Source organism: Chionomys nivalis, chromosome 22, assembly GCF_950005125.1.
Source record: "Chionomys nivalis chromosome 22, mChiNiv1.1, whole genome shotgun sequence".
NCBI lineage: Eukaryota > Metazoa > Chordata > Mammalia > Rodentia > Cricetidae > Chionomys > Chionomys nivalis.
In genome coordinates this window covers 17,639,245-17,663,239 of record NC_080107.1, presented here as the reverse complement: position 1 = coordinate 17,663,239, position 23,995 = coordinate 17,639,245, and the positions used below count along the sequence as shown (strand labels likewise).

The 23,995-nt window shown below is 39.1% G+C and overlaps 2 protein-coding genes across 3 annotated transcripts in view; one reads left to right on the top strand and one right to left on the bottom strand.

Moving 5' to 3' along the window:
- The window catches only part of Fign (fidgetin, microtubule severing factor), a 117,832-nt gene extending 103,176 nt beyond the window's left edge, over positions 1–14,656 (bottom strand). Inside the window, exons 1-2 of one of the 2 annotated variants that reach the window (XR_009055995.1) lie at positions 14,506–14,656; positions 13,645–13,729 (exon numbers count right to left, since the gene is read on the bottom strand). The gene's annotated coding sequence lies outside the window, so the exon portion shown is untranslated. Of the gene's footprint in view, positions 1–13,644; positions 13,730–14,505 lie in introns of those variants that run through there. The other variant, XM_057755349.1, reaches the window with a different exon arrangement.
- A 41-nt stretch (positions 14,657–14,697) lies between these two features.
- On the top strand, positions 14,698–15,327 carry LOC130864806 (cuticle collagen 13-like). The gene has a single exon (XM_057755569.1). It carries the CDS (start codon positions 14,698–14,700, stop codon positions 15,325–15,327), a length of 630 nt encoding a protein of 209 aa, XP_057611552.1.
- The last annotated feature ends 8,668 nt before the right edge of the window (positions 15,328–23,995 follow it).

Below are 23,995 nucleotides of genomic sequence, written 5' to 3'. Positions count from 1 at the left end.
AGCCGAAGTTGAAGCCAGCTCTTTTAAACCTTCCTTTGCTTCAGTTTGAATATCGGCAAGCTACCATCACGAGGCTTCACCATCCAATCTTTTAATCTCTGGTAGATTTGAACTTCTATTCCAGCAAGTTTTAACTTGCGCAAAAATTACTGACTGGCTACAGAAAGCCAGAGCTGATTTAAAGAGGCAAAACACAGATCCACGGTGTCAGAGCAACTGGAGAAACAGTTCTGTGACTTTGATCACATTGGTTCAGTCTTTTCAACTCTACCAATAAAGTACTGTCCTTTAGCATGAACGCTGTTTGCTGAAGGCTCAGTGTTTGTTATACAATTAACTAAGCAGCATTTGTCCTCTGTCCCTCAGTGGCACTTCTTTATAATGGTCCAGGTTCAGCAGCCACAGTGCAGACATTTTCTTCTACCTAGAGTATATGAGACCCCTCCAGATTTCAACATGACGCGTTAAGCTAGCATCTGGAACTCTTCACCTCTGAAAACCCCAAGCTAGTAAAAATGGAGTGAGTTTGCAGAAAAGGTACAGGTTTCTTTCAAAGATGTGTATTTCAAAGAATGACAATAAAGAGGTTTCTTATTTTTTTTAAATGGGCTTTTTTTTTCCTGAAGCAAGGTGAGCAAATTCTAGTGCATCCTTAATTTTAAAAGCATGTATGTTAAATCAAAACTTTTAAAATACAGTTGACTGATCCCTTGCAATTTCAGCGTTGGGTTAAATTGAAATTCCCTTCGAAAATGTTATCATTTCATTTGCTGTGAGATTAGACTAGTAAGCATATTTAGAATGAAACTGGCCCCAAACACACAAGCTCAACTGGTAAAGCAACTGAGCCACTGGAAGATAGAGGTCAATGGGTGGACTTGCAGCTGAATTCTTTACAGCCCAGTGTTTAGTGCAAAATAAATTAATACTGTCAGACACTAAACAGAACAAAACAGCGTCAATGAAAATGTTAACCAAAGACATTTACAAACTACAGATTTGCTGCAAGTTAAGTCAGCATACCAGGAACAGGTCAGAGAGTTAGTGGCTCACACCTTACCACCCTCAAGTACTGTCACATCCCCCCAGAAGTACACGCTGAGTACACAGCACACATTTCTACTCTGAATTAGTCAGAGAAAAGACAATCTAGGAAGAAAAGTCCAGGGTGTTGCTGATTTGCTCTGCTCTCAACCGAAGGCTGAACAACCAATTACTCACTAATCACCACTAGGATGGCAGAATGCTGACAGGAAGTCCCCAATTCCAATATTTTATGGTTCTGTTCCCTCAAATTTTCTGACTTCAAATTCACAAGGAAAAAAAAAGACATTAAAAAGAACTACCGTTACCTGATGCTCTCGGTTGTAGCCTATAATCAAAGTAGTAAGGAGAACTACATTTTGTGGGATTTTAAAAGTAGCACCAGGATGTGGCTCTAACAGGATAATATAAATGCCTCCTACCCAGCGATGTAAAAACAGAAAGGGCGCAAGCTTCTTTTTAGGTATATAATTACACAACTATTTTTCAGGGTTATTTCATCTCTGTTTGGTAATTATATAAAGAATCCAGAAAAAAATATAGTTTTGTAGCCCTTTGGCTAAGAAATTGAAACAAAGTAAAATGATGTAGACATAAATATCATGAGACATACTATGTGTACAGGCATTTGAAAATGAATAAAAAGAAATCACATTGTTTAAAATGAAGTATACAATTTTACCATTTTTTTCATTAACTGTTTTCAGGAATCTTAAGTTATTTTTTTAAAGTAAGATTAGTGCATGAGTAACAAAATGCCAGCTTTCATTATTTTGGCCAATTCAAACTATGAGATGTTTATTGGACACCTCTACAGTTCATATATTGTGTATCCATGCAAAGGAAATTAAAAATGAACTTGATGTGTCTGCTCATTGGAATTTACAGTTCCCTAATGGAAAAGCAAACAAACAAACAAAACAAACAATGAGTAGAAGCACTCAATAGGAGAAAGAAAATGTTGATGACCAAAGGAAACTCTGTGTGTGCTTGTGTGTTTGAATGTGTGTGCGTACACACACTTATGTTGGAGGATGCTCTTTTGTGCTCAGGACAGCAGGCCCCAAATAGACATCAAGTATCTTTTTCAACTGTCCCCAGTTTACTTTCTGAAAAAGTGCCTCTCATTGAAACTGACACTGATTCACTTAAAACTGGTGACCAGTAATCCAGGAGAATCCTCTTTCCTCCCCTTCCCAGGCACAGGCTTAAGTGTTAACTAATATGTCAGGCTTTTATAGGGGCGCTGAGGATGTGAACTCACAACCCCATGCCTTCTTGGTAAGTGCTTTACCAACTGAGCCACATCACCAAGACCAAACAAAATATTTTAAGGTGTTTGAGGAAAATCAGGTAATTGTGAAAAATTAACCTGAAGTAGAGACTGTGAATGATGCAGACTTTGAGCTAGATAGAATCCTGGTAGGATTTTACCAGTATAAAAGAGTGTCCTAGGGATGTAATTGTTCTAGGGCAAGAATTGGAGGAAGTACAGTAAAGAGGGCATCACTATCATTTCAAGAAGATATAACTTCCAAACCGATCTCATTCTTTTATTTGTAGAGTATTTAAGGTCCCTATATCTGTTGAATATTCTAATTTGACTGCCAACCTTTGTTCAGTTTCTTACAGAGGAAATGCACTAACTAATTAATATTTGCTGTTTTCCAAGGTATTATAGTATCTGACACTTTTACTTGCAGCCAATTAGTAACCATATTTAGTAACTAACTACTATGAAAGACTCAACCATGCAACAAATGGTCCTTTGGCTTCCTTCACTGTGTCCAAGACAAGGTCTTTTGCTTCATGAAGAGAAACAGAACCCTTCTACACATTCCTAGCTCACTAGTAAAAAGAGAAAGAGCTATGTATTGTTCCTTGGCCATTATGGAATACTATTTTATGACACAGACAGCTGAGGTTGAGCAGAATTGAAGGACTCAACTAAGCAACCAATACAGAGACTTTGGGCCCCTACTGTCATGTTCCACTTCACTGTCCCTTTCAAAGGCCTGGTGACATGCACCGTTCTCTATTCCTAGAGTCAACACAGGTTGTGAGCTACTTCTAGTGTGTGCCATTAACATATTTAATTCTGAATAATCATAATTTATGTCTGTAGGTAAAAAAAACTTTTAAATAAAGTGAAAATTTGATGAGTTCATGAGAGATACACACCTCTGGGCTCATAAACGTGACTGACGTAACAAACTTTACATTTGATATCCCTTCAGGAGCAAAAAAAAAAAAATATGTTGCTTCCCCTCGACTCCACCCTCCTCTCTCAAAAGCAAAAAATTAAAAATATTCACATAACTGGTCTAGAGTAAGGCTTATGAAAATGTGAAGTTTTTTGGGGGGAGGTGAGTTCTTTCTTCTTTCTTTATTTTTCTCTGTGATCTCTTCCCCACCCAGAGACAGAATTGCTATGTATTCTGAGCTATTCTCAAACTTGGGATCCCAGCACGTATCATGATAACAAGCCCTTTTATGGGAACTTTGTTGCTGAATGATGACACTAATGTCAATAAAAAAATAATCAAATTTTACAAAACTCAACTCAAACACACTTATCTGTTTCAAGGACTGGAACCCCTGAAGGGCAATAAAATGTGTTTCATTTGAAAAGAAACAATATAAGATACAAATGTCAATGACTTTTTCTAGAACTTCCGCTTTGGGCTAAGAAAATGGAGTGTATCAAGGGAGAAAAAAAGTATTCTAAGAGTAAAATTAACACCCATTAAAGGCATATAGGTCTTTACATACTTTCAATGTATAGTCAGGTAAACTGGGAATCATTATTTTCCTATAGACAACCACAAATTCTATGGTTCAGAATATGACATGAAACATGCCGCTTCTTAAAGGGAGGTTATAATTCACCTAGATCATAGTACATTGGTCACTAACTCCTAACGTGTGGTGACTTTTGAACAAAATTATATTAGGATCAAATCTGCAGAATTGTAGGCACTGTTTTCAGAATCCCACATGGGGGAAAGTTCCTGAACTTTGCCTTGACAACTTTCTCTGATTTCTTTTTCCTTCGTCTCTGTCCCCCTTTGCTACCAGCTGCTGCTCATCAAGGATGGCTTGTCCAGGACAGCAAAGGTAGCCTCACCCTCCCACTCCCTCCCTCCCCCCACACGAACACCCTCTTAATTAATTCAGACCACCTCCTCATGATCTAAAATACCCATGCACTGGTAGATCAAGGGAAATTTGATTTTCCAGATGATCAAGTAATAACCAGCCTTGCAGATAAGTTTATGAGGAATGCAGGTCTCACCACAGTCCAGATGCACAGGTAGGGGGTACATTATAGCGCTGCAGCTGGGGGCTGGCTGAGATAGCGAGGTTCATGGTGAATGTGTAAAAGCACTTTGCCCTGCCAGGGAGTAAAGGAGAACTGCAGAGTTGATTGTTAGAAATACAGACAAATGTTTAACGACACGTATTTAGGTGTAAATGCATGTGCGTTGCAACCACCCACCTCAACCATTCCCACGGAATCACATTGTGATAGTAGTTTGGTAACATACTTTCAAAAAAAATCCTACAGGCTTATAAAACTGTGGGATAAATCCATTCTGATACACAAACTCATGTCACATGTGAGAGTGGATTCCCTATGTATCCTTAAAACTTAGTAGAAGATCGTTTTTCCCATAGAATTTTTCACTTTAGTGCTAAAACAGAAAGGAAAAAAGAAACATTGGTTTGGTGTCTGCACTCATTAAGTAATACAATAAAAATAAAAACAGAACAAAGAACTTTTGTTTGTTTCCTTATGTTTAAGGTTTAAATGTTATTGATAGAGACTGTACCCATATCTTAAAAACTCAGGAGATTCTGCACATGCACAGAATGTTCTATTAATGGGACACTAGCTCCAACTAAAATCTATTTCTAAAGCGCCTGCTATCTCAGCATATATAAATAAGTTTCTATAAATAATGAGCTGATATCAAAACATATTTTAATTAAGGAATTTAATAGTATTCATAGTGCACTTAAAATATTCCTGAAGGCAAAACAATATTTGCTGATATCGACACATAAAATTCCAAAACTGCTCATCATTTTTTTCAATCCAGTTGTGAGACAAGGATTTGGGCCATTTGAGGTCACAATGTCTGCACATGGGTCATGACAGGCACGCCCTCCCCAAAGCTCCTGATAACCTGAGTAATGTAAATGAAATCTCTTTTGAAAAGACAGACTGAGGTTCAGAATGATGGCAAAGAATACGGTGGTAGGGGCCAGGCCATTAGACCCACATCTTTTGCAAAGAGGATCTAAAATTGACTGCAGGTCTATGATTCAAGAACAGCAAAGTCAGTTCTAACAGGACATGCTGCAAAAAGTAAACGCGGCTATTATTCTTAACAAGCTACATATTGGGTATTATTCTTCAAAAAGTGAGTCATAAAATATCATTTTAAATACTTAAAGTCATGAATATGTAACTCTGCTTGAATGTAATTTTTCATTTTCCAGGAAAGGATACATTCTCTAACTAACCCCGTTAACCTAATTACTCATAAAAATACCAAAACCAGCTCTGACATCAGAACCTTCAAGAAGAAATGTATCAGTGTGCACGCACAAGTGAATAATCCATGTAATAGTCAAATCTACAGCTCTTATTTAAAAGATTCCCTAAGATCCCTGGAATACATAGCAGTGAAATTTACCCCCCCAAAAATGCATTCGGAGCTTGCAAGGAGCAAAGCTTCCCTCTCAATCCCTCACCTCTGCAGCCACCCATTCCTATCCAGATGCACTAACTAGCAAGCAAAAAAGGATAAAAAGTAGCCTGTTTATTCGACAGTATTTGTTTCACCTTAAAATGGGGATTATAACGGAAATGCCTTCAATATTAAGGCAATCTTTTCTTTTTAATCCTACTCAAAATAATTATCTGGTAAGATTAAAATCAATGAATCATACCTAATTAAGGTTTATAATTTAGCATCCTTGAGGTATGTGATCTGAAAGAAAGTGTTTATTCTTAACTTCGATTTGAAACAGGGAGAAGGAGGGGAAATGCAATGGAAATTTAAAAAGCTACTACCGTCAGACTAACCTACCGCAGTGCCACATATTTGTTAATGAGATTGGAAGCTTAACTATTGTTGAAGCCAAACATTTAATAGGAACATATAATAAAAGATAGCAGAGTTAGAATTGTGTTACATGAAAGTGTAGACAAAGCACAGAACACTGAGAAATATGGATTGTCGAACACCCAAATACAATATTCCACATTTACAACGTCCTTTCTGTAGAAGATCCCTAAAGGCTGGGTTAAAATCCTTATTTTCAGCTTCCTTTCTTTAGCGGTATACCAATGGAGAGAGCAACCCCTCGTTGTTACTCAGAACGGAGGCATTTCTTTCCAGGACTCTATAGTATTACGACAAAGTCTTGCAAGGCATTCGAAACAAGTTCCATTTTTCCCTTCCTCTAAAATATCTTTAAAGGCCCCTTCTCCACCCCAGTCTTGGGTTACATAAAAGAAGAGTGACTTTTTGTCAGCTCTTTGATATCTTCTTCCTGGCAATAGTGATCCGATGTAAGAACTACCTTTTGAAAATAAATGGCCCAACTTCAAGTACACTCAGATCCACACTGGCGGGGCATTCCATCATACCTCAGTCTTTATCTGAAAAGCTGCTCAACGTCAAGATGTAGTGTGGGGCATCTCAATATGAGCAGTGTATTGGGAAACAAGACTTTCAGTGCCTGTGTGTGTGTGTGTGTGTGTGTGTGTGTGTGTGTGTGTGTGTGTGTGTGTTTGGCAGGGGGAGGGAAGGAGAATGGACAAAGCAAAGTAGAAAAGCAGCCACACCCACCGACTGCAGGTCAGAGGGAGGAAGGAGATTTCAATGCAAGTTGAAAAACTAACTTCACAGTTTGGATGAGATCGCCCCCTTAGCATGCCTGTCACCACAGTGGTGGTTATGGAGCTGCAATGCTACTTCCTCACGCCAAAATCCCACTCCTGATACTAACCCCCTAAGGTGATTATTTGTGTGTGTGTCCCTCTTCCCTGACTGCCACTCAATGAGCTAGGCTTTTATTATTTTTAATGGTCAGGATTTTATACACATTTAGATAACTTTAGATTTCTTGACCTTAGGAAAGGGTAGAGGTGGTACAAGGCAACGAAGAACCATTCAGGCTATCATTACAAATCTCTCTGCAATCCCTCTGTGCTGCTGGTATACTTACTTAACTATGTACCTATGTACGCATGGTCAACAACACCCAGTTTCAGGGAACACATACAATCATGAGATATAACAAGTACAAGACAATATGAGATTAAAACAAATATATGGGTTCAAGGGTAAAAATAGAAGAACCCAAAGGCCTATTACTGTGTTTGTTCTCTTTAACAACTCCCATTAGTACTCTTTTAGGCAGAGTCAAATCGAATAAGTGGAATAGCCAGTCTCCACGTCGAAAAGCAGTGATTTCCCCAAAGCTGACCCTTAATATAGTTTGTAGACAGCAAAGCCAAGTAAAGCCTATTGCCCCGTAACCTCAGCAGGCACAAGGACCCTAACAGAAGGGCTTTGAACATGCTGGAATGGTCTGTTGTGGCTGTCCTGAAATTACAAATAATTTTTAAACAAGCTAGCTCACATTTTAATTGTGTGTTGGGCCCTATATATGAAGAAGATGGTCCTTGCCAAGGGTCACAGTATTGGTAGGTGAAAATAATAATAATAATAAGTCAAAAAGAACAACACAAAGTTTCCTGCAATATACAAAAAGCCATGACTTCACACTGTGCTGTCTTTCAAATCTAATTCCACATGTTCCCAGTTCCCTGCATAATGTTTTCTCAGGAGCCAATGCAGGAAAGTCCAGGTCATTCATTCTCCGTGGAGTACAGTCACACATGCACAACACTCTGCTGTCAACGATGTTTAAAGCATCAGGTTGATGTAAGCCGAGTATGAGTTTATTCTCGAAAAACAAGAAGGGTTTCTGTAGGGAAAATAAAATGCATGTTCTGTTCCCTCACCAGCAATATATCTAGAAACCACTGTGGCAAATACATAAATCAATAGCAGAGACCAAAATCCATAGAAAAGAAACCGAGGAAAGCATTTTCAACATTAAGATACTAAGAAGAAGAAATATATTAAGCGTTTGAAATTTTGTCTCAAAAAATCTTTATTTGTAAGTGATATACTAGTAAATTACATATCATTAATAATTTTCAATAAAAGCTATTTGTCTTATGAGAATAAGAACAAAATTTTAACAAAGACCAAAATATTTCCACGATTTAATTTTTTTTCTAAAAAAGACATTTTTTTTTTCTCAAACCAAAATAAATAAATGAGTTAGAGGGCCAAAAAAGAGGCTAACCTTGGGTCTTCATATAATAAATCATGCATTTTACTTTCAAGCGGTATCAGTTTTAAAATATGATTAGCAGAAGAGATAACACAAGTGCTAAAACACGGGCGAGCAAACAGAGCCATTTATCCACCATGTGACATGAATCCACAGGAACTGAAATCCGCCCTTGGAGCGGCTCAGAGCGGCTCTTGAACAGTCAACCACACGCCATGAGAGACAGTGTCACTACTCCCGCCGCGGGACAACGAGCAGCTTTGTTGCGCGAAATATGAAAATATTATTCACAGAGAGCCAGATGAAATCTGGTGTATTCATGGCTTCGTATCACCTAATCTGTTCTGCCTCCTCAATCTGAGTGACCACCAGTCAACAGGTATCCAAGGGGCATGCCAGGGCTGGGCAGATACCTGTGGTTTTTAGCCCACAAAGCTAGCACACCCCCCTGCTTTCAATTAGCTTTAAACTACAAGTACCATCCTTCTCCTCCAGGCTTCGCCAGCTCCAGAGTTTCACTTTTTGTCCTCTCTTAATCTGCACTACATTTCTTTTAGCAAACAACCTACAGTCACTAAATGGCAACAGCAAAACCGAAAATTAGTAGTCAGCCTTCCTGTCAGAGTCTATGCTTGAATTTCCTACCGGACACTTGAATTAAAAAAAAAAAAAAATTAAAGTTAAAAAATAAATTTTAAATGAAATTAGAAAAAAAAAAAGAAGACTGTGATAAAATTCAAACCATGGAAATATCTGCTGGGGATGCCATTTATTTGCATTCTTTCCAAAAAAAGTATATGCCTGTGGGTTCATAAGCTGTCAATTTTTGAACTGCAGTCATTCCAGTAGTACCTGAAGAAATAGTTACGTTCAAATGACACTAGAATATTAGCTCCTATATATCCCTATAAAAAGAATCATGCGACATTTTAACTGCATGCTCTTCTGTTCTATTTGCTTATTCTAATTTATCGATAACTCAAACAGCAGCTGATATGGTGATTTTAAAAAAGCCTCTCCACCAGCAACAGCCAACATATCCACAAATGTCTGCAACAATTTTTGTTATCAAAAATACATAAATCAATTTAAATTCTTAGCGATTAAATGTATTATCTCCAAAACAATGCCTGTGGCGCTTTAGAAAGTAATATTCAGAATTCAGGCAGGGGAGTTTATTGATCAAAGATAAAAGCTGCAGACATTCCTGTAAAAGCAAGGCTCTGAGAACAACTAGAAAGTTCCAAACAAACAGACAAAAAAAAAAAAAAAAGCCTGCAATTGTTTCAAATACATTTAATAATTCTGCTGATTTGGGATGATTAAAACTGACTACTTAATTAGGCAATCATTAGACTTCCAAAAACCCTGAAAGAAACGTGAGTTCAGAGAGCGCACCTTCACCTGGAAATGACAGTCCTGAAAACCACTGCAAACTTTCTGTATCTTCTCTCTATAACCTGGGCAAGAGAGTCACACCTAAGCCTGACCGCCTGGAGCTGGAGGGGGGGAGCGGGGAGGGGGCACCAAACAATTTACCAGGAAGGAAATGAAGCACTTCTTTCAGGAGGCTGAATTTCTAAAGTGTTAGAAAGAGCAGAGAGTACCGCAGATTGTCTCTGTGGACTCCTGCAGAAGCTCTGCTCTTGTGCTCTGCCCACATGCTTGTATTAGCTGAAGATAATTAATGAAATTTCTGCTCTCCCGCGTGTCTATCAGAAGCAGCAGCCTACAAAATGCTTTCCAAAGTTCCTCACGGTGAAAACAAGAACAGCAACGACGAGAAAGACTCTCTGCTAGAAGCTCAACTGCAGCAGTCTTAAATACAACTTGAGAAAAGAAAGCACGAAAGAGAGAATTTCTGTTTGTGCTCAGAAGGGTTAGATGCTGTTTAAGAAATCCTCGCAGATTCAGTGGGAGAAGAAAAAATATTTTGTTAATGTTTCTTGAAATAATTCCAAAAGACCCCACAAAACTCTCTGTTTAGGAGAAGAGCAAAGCAAAGCGAGTCTACTCACATGTCCAGCTTCCAAACAAAAGTCTCACCCTCTTCCAGGCAAACAACAATGAGATTGTATGGCCCTGCTATGATTCTTTCATTGCAGACATGATTAATTAGCAAGTATTACACTCCTCAAAACTCCCACCACACTCTCGCCTGCTTATTTAATAGAGTACATGAAAGAACAAGTGACCACCAGCACTGTAAGGCAGGTATCCAAAAACTCTATCTCAAAGAAATACTTTCCTATCTTTGCTTCCAAAAATAAAGCAAACTGCTTTTCAGCTGTTTTACAAAATGTTTCTTTTGGGGGAAAAAAACTAGGTCATAGTTTTAACAATGTTTTTAAATTTTGAATAATGCATGCACTGTGTTCAGGAAAATGTACATGCTTAATGTGTTACCCCTATTTGAAACTCCAAAAGACTCATAAGTCTGTATAGTTTATATTGATAACCACCTATATTCAAAATTATTAAACAATAGCAATGGTACAGGCAAGCATGTTTGAGGACAGAGTTTAAAAGGAAATAAAAATGAGTGCTTGGCCAAATAAAATTCAATTTGTCACAATTACAATTAGAACCCCCAACAGGAGCAAAAGAATAAAGAGAAGAAAGAACTCAATATTTAAATGAATGAAAACTGCTGACTTTCAATATCATTCCAAACACTCTTTCAAAATAATTTCCCTTACAAAACAAAACAAAAAAATCTCTTTTCAAATGCCCATATTAATCAAGAAGCTGCTCATAACTGAAGGTATTATAAATGTGTGGTTGAACACCATCAATTTCTAAAGCCTGAGATTTCCCCCTGAAGCCTTTCTCAACTGTGATGGCTAGTAAACTTCACACATAGTAAGGTACTAACAAATAGATCTTGCTAGTTTCAGGAAACAATTTTTTTAAAAATCTATATTGGTCCAAATATCTTTTTTTTTCCTCTCCCGGTTGTATTAAATTTAGGATCAAAAGCATCAAAGAAGCTTCCACCTCAGACCTAACTTTTAGAGGATCAATGTGACAAGGCAGTCCCTGATAGATGTTTCTCTTGATAAACGACTTGTTCAAAAGAGACAGTGTAGCTTTCATTTCCTGACCACAACACACTTTTAATTTGCAACAGCAGAGCTGCTGAGTGTGGCCACTTGCCCACTTCGTAGTCTTTTAGGTTTGTAGTTCTGGTTCCTTTAGGCCACACATTTGAGATAAACAACATCTAAAAAAACAATCACAGTGAGAGAAAATAGAAGCCACTGGTGCCCTTTCATGCCTCGATACATGCGGTCACTTTCTATACACATGTGTGTGTGTATATGTATATATATGTACACACACACACTACCAGATTCCAGTGAGTGATAACAAGACTTCTGAACATCATTTGTACATCCGGCATTTAAACACACAGAGAAATAAATTATCTGACTATTACTTAATAGTAAGCAACGTGTTGTCTCAGAGTAATTTACATACTAAAATTTGCTGTTACATGCCTTCAATGGTATTGTTGCCTGTGCGCGTTTTTACTTATTATTGCAATAATAAGTACCACTACTATCCAGCACCCATGTTTAAGTATCAATACGGTGAACAGTCAAACCATCCAATTTCTGCTCTCAGCACATTGTCCGAGCTCCGATTTAAAATTTATAAATGTAATATCCTCCTGATCACAGGCAGCAGCCCAATCTGCTCTGAATATATATTACAGCTTTAACATCACAGAGGGAAATCGCCCATCTGGCAATCCCATTCGCTCCAACAGCTCCAGGGGAAAGAGAAAAAAAAAAAAAAAAAAGCTGTGCTCTCTCCTCCTTAAAACATTTCTCAGGGCAAATTATGTGCATCTAAAATAAACAGTCTTCTTATTGATCGATTCAAAGTCAACAAGTTCCAAATGCAAAATCCAATCAAATCCTTCCTATCCTGCAAGTGTGGTGTGTGTTTAGTCCTATAGTCAGCAGAGCCCAGGCAGAAGTGCGTGTCGCGCGAGGAGTCCTGAAGTCCTTTCCCTAGTATTCTCATTTGTGCTATGAGAAAGCACTGACCAGGGCCACACTACAGACGCCTGGCAGCTTTGCCCCTCTCTTATTTCTTTTTCTTTTTTTATTTCTGTCCCTCCTTTCACTCTTTTAAAGAGAAATCTATAGCATGGGGAAAATGTAACAACAACAACAAAAAGAAAAACAGTTTAAAGTGTACATATCCTTTGGCCATGCAAAATACTTTCCCATCTTTTTGTTGTTGCTGTCCTCTTTTAGTTGGAATTGAATATCACTAAGTATACACACAACACAGCCACGAGAGCTATTGAAAATCCCCCTCGCTCCATTTAACTGACTTTTTCTAAAGAAAGAGAAAAGAGTGATTTCATATAAAGTCAATTCAGTGCCTGAGTATTTAATTCTGTCACAGGTTAAAAGTAAAAAGCCCTGACAGACAGACAAGTCAATGACAGAAGGAGAAAAAACTGCCACTGTTTCTTATAAGACATTAAGGACAGGAATAATAAGAAATATGCACTTACATATCTTATTTTCATTTAAAAGATACACCTTCACTCACTCGCCCAATGGGGGGGGGGGCACACAGAAGAACCAATTATTCCATAAAGTGCAATCAAGAGAGCAGACAAATTCCATTCATAGGTTGAGAAAAAAAGAAAAAGAAAATTCCATGCAGTCCTGTGTGTGTACATTATATATATATATACATACACATTAGTTAGCAATCTTTGCTCCTCATTCCCACCCTCTCCATCCAGCTGCCCCCCACCCAAACAACAAAAAAACCCACCCTGAGTTAAACTAATTTGCATACCATTTGACTTCAGCCCTATAGAGAGCATAACTAGAAACATGCAACTTCAAGATTAAAGCTAAAACCAGTGAAAGTGTCCTGTCCGCAAGTCATGGATTAATCAAAACTAAAATACATAAACAAGGGATGGCAAATGCAAGAAAAGCATAGTGACCGATTAAAATAAACAGATACAGACATATTGATAAAGAACTGTACATTGTGAGCATCTGATTCCCAAGCAGACGCCACTGATTTTTATCATGCTCTTTAATTCGTCTTCCCTATTTAAATGCAAAGGAAGTAAATTCCAAAACTGACATACCATAAACACTGGTGCTACTGATCATTTCTTGCTGGTAGCACAAAAAGCTGAATTGGATTTTCTCACAAGCAGGAATTCCAAAGGTTGCTTTTCATTAAAGCCACTTTTCCTCTCAGCTATCAAATGTCACTGCCTTGAAACGTGGGCCCTTTCGTCAGGTATTCATTTAACCTACATGCATATAATTAAGGGGGAAAGCAACATCAACAAAAAGGGGATCTCAGATCACAAGAGAAGAAAGAAAGGAAAAAAAAAGCACATGACCAGGAATGCAAGTCCATGTCAATTTCACTCACTCCCATTGAAACTAACAAGAGCTCCGGGGAGGACGGTAATAGGATCAGTGGATTGTATATACCATTAAATTATACATCTTTCTCTCCCGTTCCTTGCCAACAATACGCCCACCACGCTGTACCCCTCCCGGATGATGTGCTTACATTTTTCTGCAACCGATCCTCTGACATTTTTCTCGATCCCCCAGCCACGAGATTGTAATTTAACCTCAACTTTTTGTGTGTGTGCAAGATTCTTATTTACACTTCGTATTTACTTAGAAGTTAGTTCCCGAAGAAAGTCTAGCCCCACCCTATGGCTCCGCTCTCTTATTTTTTTTTTTTATTTTTTGAAGTAAAAAGATAGTAGTAAGTAAGCCCAATATTGCGAAAAGCGAGATTCTTGCAGTCACGAACTCTTAATCCCATACTATTGTTACAATGATTAAGCTGCAGAAATATGCATCATAATGTTTCAGGGCTACTTTGTACGGAGAAATTGGACAGCAGGTTGGCGTACAGAATAGAAACGAATGCAAATTAAATTTACTGTTTACGGCACAACTCAGGGACCTCTTCTCACTACAGGTCTTGGATCTATCTATATTCTTTAAAAATAAAACAAAACAAAAAATTTAAACAGATGGTAGAAAACTACGAAGCTCCCCTTACCTGGACGCGCGGAGCGAGCTCCCGATAGGTTAGCGTAGCATCGATCCGATGTGTTTGCTGATGAATGGAAGCTAGGGTTAAGTGAAGGTGCCTATGATTTGAAATCATTCCAAGTTTTTGAAGGGAAGACGGACTGCAGCCTCTGCCATGTTGGAATTTCAAACCCAAAACAGCTGCTTGGAAGGAGCCAGCATGCCAGAGGCTGAGCGCAGGCGCAGAGCGCCGCCGAGCCAAATTCAAATCACTTTCACACTAAGAGCCAAAGATCAGTTTTCAAAGGAGAGAGGGAGAAAGAGACGCAGGCGGCCGCGCGGCCGGGCGTCGGGAGGCAGTGGCGAGAGGCGGGCGTGGAGCGCGGCGGCCCGGGAGCCCCGGGAGGGAGCGGCGGCGCGGGCCGGGGCTGCAGGGGGAGCGGAGGCGGGAGCGGCGAGCGGCGCCCGGCCGCGGGCGGGCAGGGAGGGCGCAATGGCCGGCCGCCGGGTCAGGTTACACGGCCGGGGCCTCGGCGGCCGCCCAGCTTCACAACCGCGCTCCCGCGGTCCGGAGGGGGCCCCGAGGTCATGCCGGCGCTCGGGGACGCGGAGCCTGGTCCAGCCCGCGCGCGGGGGAGAGATGCCCCCGGGAGAAGCGGGCCTGGGTGTCCACGCGCGATCGCGCGCCCCCGAGGGCCCCTCCCAGACCCTCCGGCCACCGCTGCCACCGGGCCAGCCCTCCCCCGCCGCGGCGCGCACGGGACAGGACGCGGAGTCTGGACCCCCTCCCCCCCTGCGCCCTGGTCCCCGAGGCCCCCAGCACCAGCCAGAAAATGACTTTATCTGCTAGGGAGAGGCAAGTTGGGGAGGCAGATCAGCGTGAACCCACTTCTCCGCAGCTGCCTTTCCGCGAATAAATAAAACCCTAAGTGTCTAGGTGTGCGGTCCCCTCTCGAGCTCCCCGGCTCCCCTCCCTACCTCCCCCAGGCGGCTCGGGCAGGGGAGAGCAGTGCCCGGGGGGCCCTCGGTGCGGGAGGCTGGTGCACAGGCAGAGACCTGGGGCTTCAGCTTTCCCAGCCCCCCGCTATGGAGCAATCTGGGGACCCAGGAGAAGGAAGAGAGTCGGGGCTTTGTGGTGCTGGGAGCTGAGGAAGAATGAAATGTGCAGTTGAGTGTGTGGCTCGCATCCCAGGGAGCAGTGCCGTGCTGATTGTCTGTGGCTGAGATAGCCTTTTGTTCGCAACATAAGGTTTAAGAAACACACACACGTTTTCTGGGTCTCTTGTTAGATGTAAATGTGCTGCATCCAGACGCTTACTATGCAGTGTAAGCTCAGTTGGTTTACTAATCACCCCGCCCCACCCCCAAACAATCAGGATCATTTGAATGGGAACCTCATTCAGACTTCTAGGCTGAGAGGATTGCCTTCAACCTATTTCATCCTAGACTAGCCAACCATCCAACTGAGATAATAAAGCAAACAATAACATTTGATCATGATGTCTACGAGATAATGTGCCCGGGAAAGTTCTTAAGGAATTGTAATGAGAGAAAGAGAGAGTTGGGTAATAATTCCTCTTCATTTTCATTAAATATGACTTTAATAGATAAATGGTGAGTTTATACTTTGGCCTGGTGGACAGCCAGTCCTCTATATTTCAACTAAACTAAGAATGAAAGAGGCAAATTATGCGTTCGACCAGGAGGCCATCTAGCTGAAAATGTTACCTTTGAAGGTTGGAGCTGAAAATGCACTTGTTTAGGGCGAATGCCCTTCCTAAGTGTCCGCTTCTCTGCCAGCTTCCCGGCTAGGGCTTTAATAGACGGAATCGCTGCTCTCATAAAAGGCCAAACATACACTCAGGAATTAAATCCATTCTTCATTTGAGATTTCCTTGCATCTCAATAGATGCGTTTATCACAATCAAAAAATTAAATGGTTAAATCTGAGCAGATGACAATTGACGCTAAAAGAGTGGTGTGCCAAAACATATTTGTAAGCGATGAGATTTTTATTTGAAATAGATTTTGACCTGACTGCACTTCTTTATTTTTAAAGCTAGGATTGGAAATAAAGCAGAACTTTATTCTGAGGCAGCAGAGAACACTGAGATGATTCCCTTTACATTTTAGAAGATAGCATTTAAAACGATACTTAGAGAAGTTATTCACTGGGTTTTATCACAAAGAAATACGTGTAGGAGAGTATCTGTGGGTCGCTGTTGCAGAATGCGCAGGTGACTTTTTTTTTTAATCTTCAAATCACTCTTAATTTCGTTTAGTACCCATTTGTGGGGTGTCTCACAGAAGTCTCCAGCACATATATAGATGGTCTCTGTGCCAGACGGGCAGGACTGCCCTGTCCTTGTCTGCTGAAGAAAAAAAGTCTAAGACCTAATCAACCTTCAACATTAAATTCCTAAGACTGAAATTAGAGATCCTGGTCTAGTTCAGAATACTGATGTATGTATCAGTACACACACACACACACACACACACACATATGTGTGTGTGTGCATATATATATATTTATATAATAAAGATATAAATATATCACCATACCCTGCATTATGATGACAGACTTAAGGTAATTCCCTAGCATAATCTAAAACAAAATAGATTAGCTTTGAGAAGAGAAAGGGAAAAGTATGATGAACAAAAGTTCATTAATAGATAATAGCTAGCACTTTCTTCAAATTCTTTACGTATTCATTGAAATATTATTAAATCCATTGTTCAACCTATCAACGAATATAATTTAGCTGTAAAGTTAAAAAAAGGAAAAACTTGTCAGCAGAGCACCGCACGTATTTACAAAGTTTTAAATTGTCGAAAGTCTAATATACCCCAGAGGAAAGAGGTCTCACATAAAAGCATACGCATTATAGATTCACATACATAATAAAAATCCATAGAGGACTTGCACTGAATGATTTCCAAGTTTTACTTTTATATATAAGCAAAAGTTGCTTTTCTCCAATTACTTTATGTAGAATTTTTTTAAAAAATGTTTTTCACAAAAGCTTTATGGCTTTGCCTGCCATGTTTAAATTTTTTTTATAACACTCTTTAGTTATGTGCCAAGAATAAATAGCTTTGGAGTGGCCATCATATTCCATTCCCATTCATCATTAAAACTTGCAAGTCTTGTCTGGCTGCAACTGATTTCCTTTTCGACAGTATGTATTACATAACTTTTCTTACAAAACATGAGGATTAGAAATTGAGCATTAAAACAGATTGAGCTTCCAATCAAGGCAACGGTTAATTCAGGAAGAACCAACTTGACAGATCCTTCCCGTTGTGCTTGTGACATTCGCAGTGTTCCATCTTCGCTTTGTAAATCGTAGAGACATCAAAACGTAAACGATTGTATTTGAACAAGTTGCGTTTCTACATGGTACATTCTGGCTATGACTTTTTAAGAAAATCAGAAGGTGACGAGCCTATTGTTCTTTCTGAGGATCAGTATGTGACCGAACATATATGTGAGTGTAGATGGGTATGTTTCTCAAGCTGAGAAGAGTTCTACTTTCCCTCCTCCTCATCCTCAAGGTAGTATAAGTAATAACAAAAGTGAAAAAAAAGACAATCATGAAGGAGGTAACTGAATTTGATCTTGCAGATGACTGTTCCCTGACACTCATTAGACTAAGGAGATTTAAGTTAGGAAAGGTATAGGATGGGTGTTCATGTCACAGAGAGGAACAAGCAAGATGACCTCAGGTACAGGGGTCAGGAAGAAGAACACAAATATTGGATACTATTCAGAAACGCAAGCACAACAGGCTACTGTATACAGTTTTCCTAAAATGCTGTACACAATTTAATTTTAACTACTATATTTTAATCTGAAACTTATGTTTAATATATATATATATATATTCATAAAATAAACTAATCTCTTCTCCTAAACTATTTAGTAGCCACTGATTAAAATAAAGGCAATCTAGATTTTAAGTATTCCAGTAATGAAAATTGTCCTGGAATAATTTTAATGCATCTTTAAAATTGAAGATTATTTAAAGGATCATTATCTGCACTTGAATTCAGTTGAGGTGATTCAAAAGTTTCTAGACAACCCCCTCCTCCCATGAGAAACAAGTGTAAACCTTGACCTTATTGAGTATCATTACTGAAATTGTTCAGAATTACGTGTGAATACAGACACTGTCAAACTGGTCTAGGATGCTTCATGTAGCCCCTTACTAACCCAACCCATGCTGGCGTGATAGTCACCTGAAATATTCCCTTAGATATGCAGAGATGTATTCTTCGGACAATACACGATAGTATATGTTTTTCAGATTTTCATTCACATATATTTAAAGTATCCATATGGGTTATTGTAACTTCTGACTGTTGCTTTTTCATGGTTCTCAATTACATTCAAAAAGTGCATACTGAATATTTACTGTGGCTAAAGATATTGTGCTTAAAAATTGCAGATTTAAAGAAAACTGAATTAATATTTTATGGTTAGAGTCAGATAGCTCAAAGTTTATGTTGGGGGTGCATTTTTGTAAAAGATTCTGCACAGAAGGGGAAAAAAGAGTTTTATTTTGCTTTCTGTTCATGGAGGGGACAGTTTCTCTGGATTTAGTGGTCTCACTTATATCTTCCAAAGCATAAACTGCTATGGTTTGCACACATTATCCTGTTTCTGCTCTCTGTTTCCCTTGCCTTCTGTCTTATACTTTGGTTAGTCCCCCCTCCTTTTGTGTAGGCTAATTGGTTGTAGGGTTTTATTATTGACCTCCTCTAATTTAGGAACTATTCTTCTGTGTCCTCATCAAAACCTGTATCTTTAGGCCCCTTCACAACTGTGCAAAAGCACCTCTATGTCTGACTCTACTATTAGGTAGTAAGTCTCCTGAGGGCAGGCAGGCATCCATCTTCACTTTCCTTAACCAAATGCTTTAATTAACACTGAAGCTTGTAACTGTTTGTGAAAAATGAATGACCCCATGATAGAAATAAGTCATTTCTCCATGAGCAGAAAACAGAAGTTATGGGGTGTTTGCTGGAAACTGGTACTCTGGTCTGTCTGTATCTCTGTGACACATGGGCCAAATGTGTGTGGGAGTGAGAAATGGTTACGGAGTAGCAGGAGTGGGGTCCTAGTCAAGAAGTCTGCATTCAATAGGTAGGCAAGAAGAAATCCTGGATGGTTTCCAAGCAAGGGGTTTATGTGAACTTAGCCCTGCTTTGAGAAGATGGAGCTTACAGAACCATAAGTGAGGAAAGCAGCGGTAAAGCTACTGCAATCATTGAATATTTGCTGGTCCCTCAAATTGTCGATGTTTCTGAAATGTTCACTGATATGCCCCCTTGCCTTTTTTTTTTTTAATAAAGGGTCTACTTGTATTGATTGTTCAATTCTCCACATCTGTTTTGTAATAGTACAAAATGTCATTGTGTTTAAAGGCATTCATTTAATGTCAAAGATATAAAACAGGACAATATATTAGAACTGAACTTTTCTTCCCCTCAAAGCTGAACGCAGTCTTTCCACTCATTATTCTGCTTCCCTCCCTGCCCATCATTTTACACTTAGTTCCATGCTTTAAGCTTAGAGGAAGTGTCCTTTTAGAGAGAAGTGATTGGCGAACAGAAGGAGAGTTCTTCCCAGTGTCTGTCCGTTTAAGCAAAGCAAGCAAAGTGAGGTTGGTTTGGAAACCCTGAATACAACACAGACACACATTTCCTTCATTTAGAGTATATTAAAGTTCCTTAAACGGGGTTTTTAATTCATTTAAGACAGCATTAGGTTAGGTGGGCTGTTGGTGCTTTGAATTAATGTGCAAGCTGTTAATCTCCATAGACCTGGATTTAAAATTAGACAAAGCAATAATTAGTTTGGCACCATCATTTCACTACCCAGAGGGTAATAATGTAGGTCATAAAATACTACAGCATGGCACAAGTTTTTTTTTTTTCTTCCTTCTGCAAAACAAGGATCTGTTGTACCTTGGTAAAAGAATGCACACACACACACACACACACGTGTGTGATTCTCACTGGAAAACACAATGGTGTCACTTTTGATGTATGTTTCACCATTCCTAAAGGGGCGGAGTTTCAGAAATTCTCATCAGGTTTTCCAGGTTTAAGGTGCAGCTCCCTCTCTGCGGAGTGACACAAAGAAGCAGTGCTTGCCTCACTCAAGGCTGGGTTTTGTTTTGTTTTGTCTTTCTCTCTGTATTCTTTCCATACTGCATTTATCCACTTACTGACACAATTAAGATATAATATTTTTATTGAAATCTCATTTTGCTGTATTTTTTCCACCAGTTTCCCATTTCACTACATTAAAAGACTGGTTTTCTCTAACTATTTTTAACATATAAAAGTGCTGCATTCAAGTAAGAGCTTACCATACATACCTTGATTTGTTTTCATGGCAAATGACTACTGGCAATATTAATAATTCAAGAACAGAAACAATGAAAATACAGAGGAATTACCTTTGGAAACTTCTTCCTGTCAATCATCCTTGCCAGATTCCTATTTGAACATTCTGAAAATGAGGAAGACATCGGGTCTAGCCTTAAGTATGAGTAATGGTTTTCTGTTTCCTTACACTGTTCACCTCAACTGAGCTTTTAAAGCAAGGTATCCTGGGTGTTTCTATATAGTTTAATATTTCAAGCCATGAAAAAAGTGCTTTAATATTGAATTGAAAATATATTTCATACAATATACATGTTCAGATTTTCTGTTTTACATAAAGTAATGTGCAAGCACCTGTTTGTCTCTATAGAGACTGTTCAATGTATCAGATGAGTACATTCACAAATCATTTAAGTTGAGCTGTTCAAGTGATGTGAGTCACTGATACAAACTTGCTAATGATAATTATAGAACTGATGCTGATTTAGTCATTTCAAAAAAGCCACGGAGGCATAATTAGTGTCTGAATGGCCTCAATATTGCATTATTAGGAGGCTAGGGTGAAACTTAAAATGAGAACATCAAGGCTGATAGCAGAAAAGAAAACATGAAATACATACATAATTCATTCTTTGATATTATAAAGGTTTATAACCAGAAACAATAATTTGCAGAAAGCATCTCGTGTATTGGAGCCAACTGCAATCACTTGGTCAACCTGTTAAAGATCAAATAGTATACTCTTAGCTATTCTCAGTGGTGTCTTTGTAATAAAGTAGCAGCAAACAGACATTGTTTGACTCTGGTCACTTTTAAAGAATGTTCAGTTTATCAGTAGGGACTTTAATCTCAACCTTAATAGAGTACAAAAGCAGCCTTGTTCCAGTGCTGCTCTCCTTAAGGCCACAAGGCATGTGCACAGTTTTTTTTTTTTTCCTTTTTTAATTTAAAAGACGAAAACTAAAATTGTCCTTCTGAGAATACTAAGCATTGTATTTTTTTCCAAGAGTGTTTGCATTCATCTTTCCTTTGGAAAACCTTCTTCCTCCTTTCCCTTCTGATAACGTGGATGAACCACCGTACTTCACAACCATCAAGAGAGTGAAGACATACAGAACATTAACAAAATATCCCCTGCTCGGGAACCCTGCTGGGTTGACCATGATCAGGTGACCTATTATGTTGGCTGGCTTGAGCACTTTGGCAGAAAAGCCATTCCTTTTTCGTAGTATCACCTATAAAAAGAAAATCAATCTGAAGAATCATACCCTGATCTTAGAAAACATAGCAATACATGATAGTGTCTGTCATTCTGCTTCAGCATCAGAATGGTGTCCAGTACATCACACAGAGGCATCTTTACATAAGTAAGTCTACTATCTAAATGTCTGCTTCAGTCAGGTAGTAATGGCTGTTATTTTAGTTTCCCCAAATGACAAGGTCTGAGTCACCACACATAAGGAAGCCCTGCTCTGCATATAATTATTGTTCTTCATTTTTTTTAAGTAAGGTATTTTGCTCTCAGAACAACCAGAGTTCCAAATAACTAGGAAGAGAGAGAGGGACTATTAATAATAACAATTAAACAAGGCCAGAAAAAAACTGAACCCTTGAACGTGTGGGTAAGAGGTGGTGCTATGTGGATCATATATATTTCAGAGGATCAACTATAAAAGAAGGGAAATGCCTCAAAGACAGCTGCATTAATGAAGTCCACTCCATTATGGGTAAAGTTCACAAAAACTGGAGACCTGGAACACACCAAACAGCCTGCAGACAGCTTACCAGATTGGAGAGTATTGCTTCCAGTTGTCTCAGTTACCTTAAATCTCTTCAAGCAAGCCCATATCCAGTTTTATCATTATCAGTGTCACAAGATGAGTGTTGGCTATATGTCACAACGGATGTAGCAAGGGCAACCTCCCCCCCACACTAGCACGTGTGCACATGCAGACACACAGGAACACTGACATAGACACACACACTAATAAACATCAATAAGACTTTCTGCTGTGACTTCTAAATAAATTTAAGTTTTACTTTCTACCACTTACCTAGTTCAAGATAATCTCCGTCTTTTTAGTTACTTGTTTATTTTGAAGTCTCCTTCCTTTCTTCTCTCTTAGTGTAAACTGAAGGTCCTGTTTTTGATGTGGACTCTGAAGCTCCTTGGATATATTTTGTTTTTACCAAGACTTAATTCACTGTGTGCAGCCTCGGTGGTTTTGTGTAGGTGAATCCATGAGAGCCTATTAAAGGGGTAACAAAGATACACTCACAGATACACAACAAGGCAGATGGCTGCAGTGGTCCTCCATTCTGCCCAGGGGTGAATGATACCAGAGTTCAATCTCCAACTACCCAGCAAGAAAAAGAAGAAGAAGAAGAAGAAGAAGAAGAAGAAGAAGAAGAAGAAGAAGAAGAAGAAGAAGAAGAAGAAGAAGAATTAAGAAGGAGGAGGAGGAGGAGGGAGAGAGAGATTACCCCCACTTTTTCTTAAAAGTGGTCTGTTGGCAGAGCAGAAGCACTGTCTCTATGGGGTCAGATAGTCATAGGTCATGGGTGGAGTGAATATCCACTGTACTTCCCCTTTGTGTCAAATTAAGAAGGTTCTAATCCTAACATAAAATAATTTACAAAGGCAACAATTATCAAGTTTTATCCAAGAGAAAGAAAATGTAATAACATACACAAAAAATAAAACTATGACAAATAGGAACAGCATCAAGCAAAAAACACATACTAAATGTTCAGGCTACACATAAATGACAAATAGCAGAGATTATTCCAATAGCTGTCCTATCCTAAAGAGTCTAAGTTTTGTACCTAATATACCTAACTAAGAAAAAAGAGAATAGTAACTGTGACCTTCTAGTCTTTATCCCATCAAAGACCTGAGAAGGAAAATAATATTACCTGAGTAAGCAGGAAGTGCAACCAAGTGACTTCCAAGAGGGGCAAGAAGTGACAGAAACATCTGGCTACTTGGACAGTTACCCAACCAACTTTGGATATAGGCCTAGAATATCTGACATACCATTTTCAGAAACATGTAAATTTGAAAGACTGTTCTAGCCTGTCTTGGCAAGTTCATCAGTTACTATTCCTTGTATCCTGATTGTCCA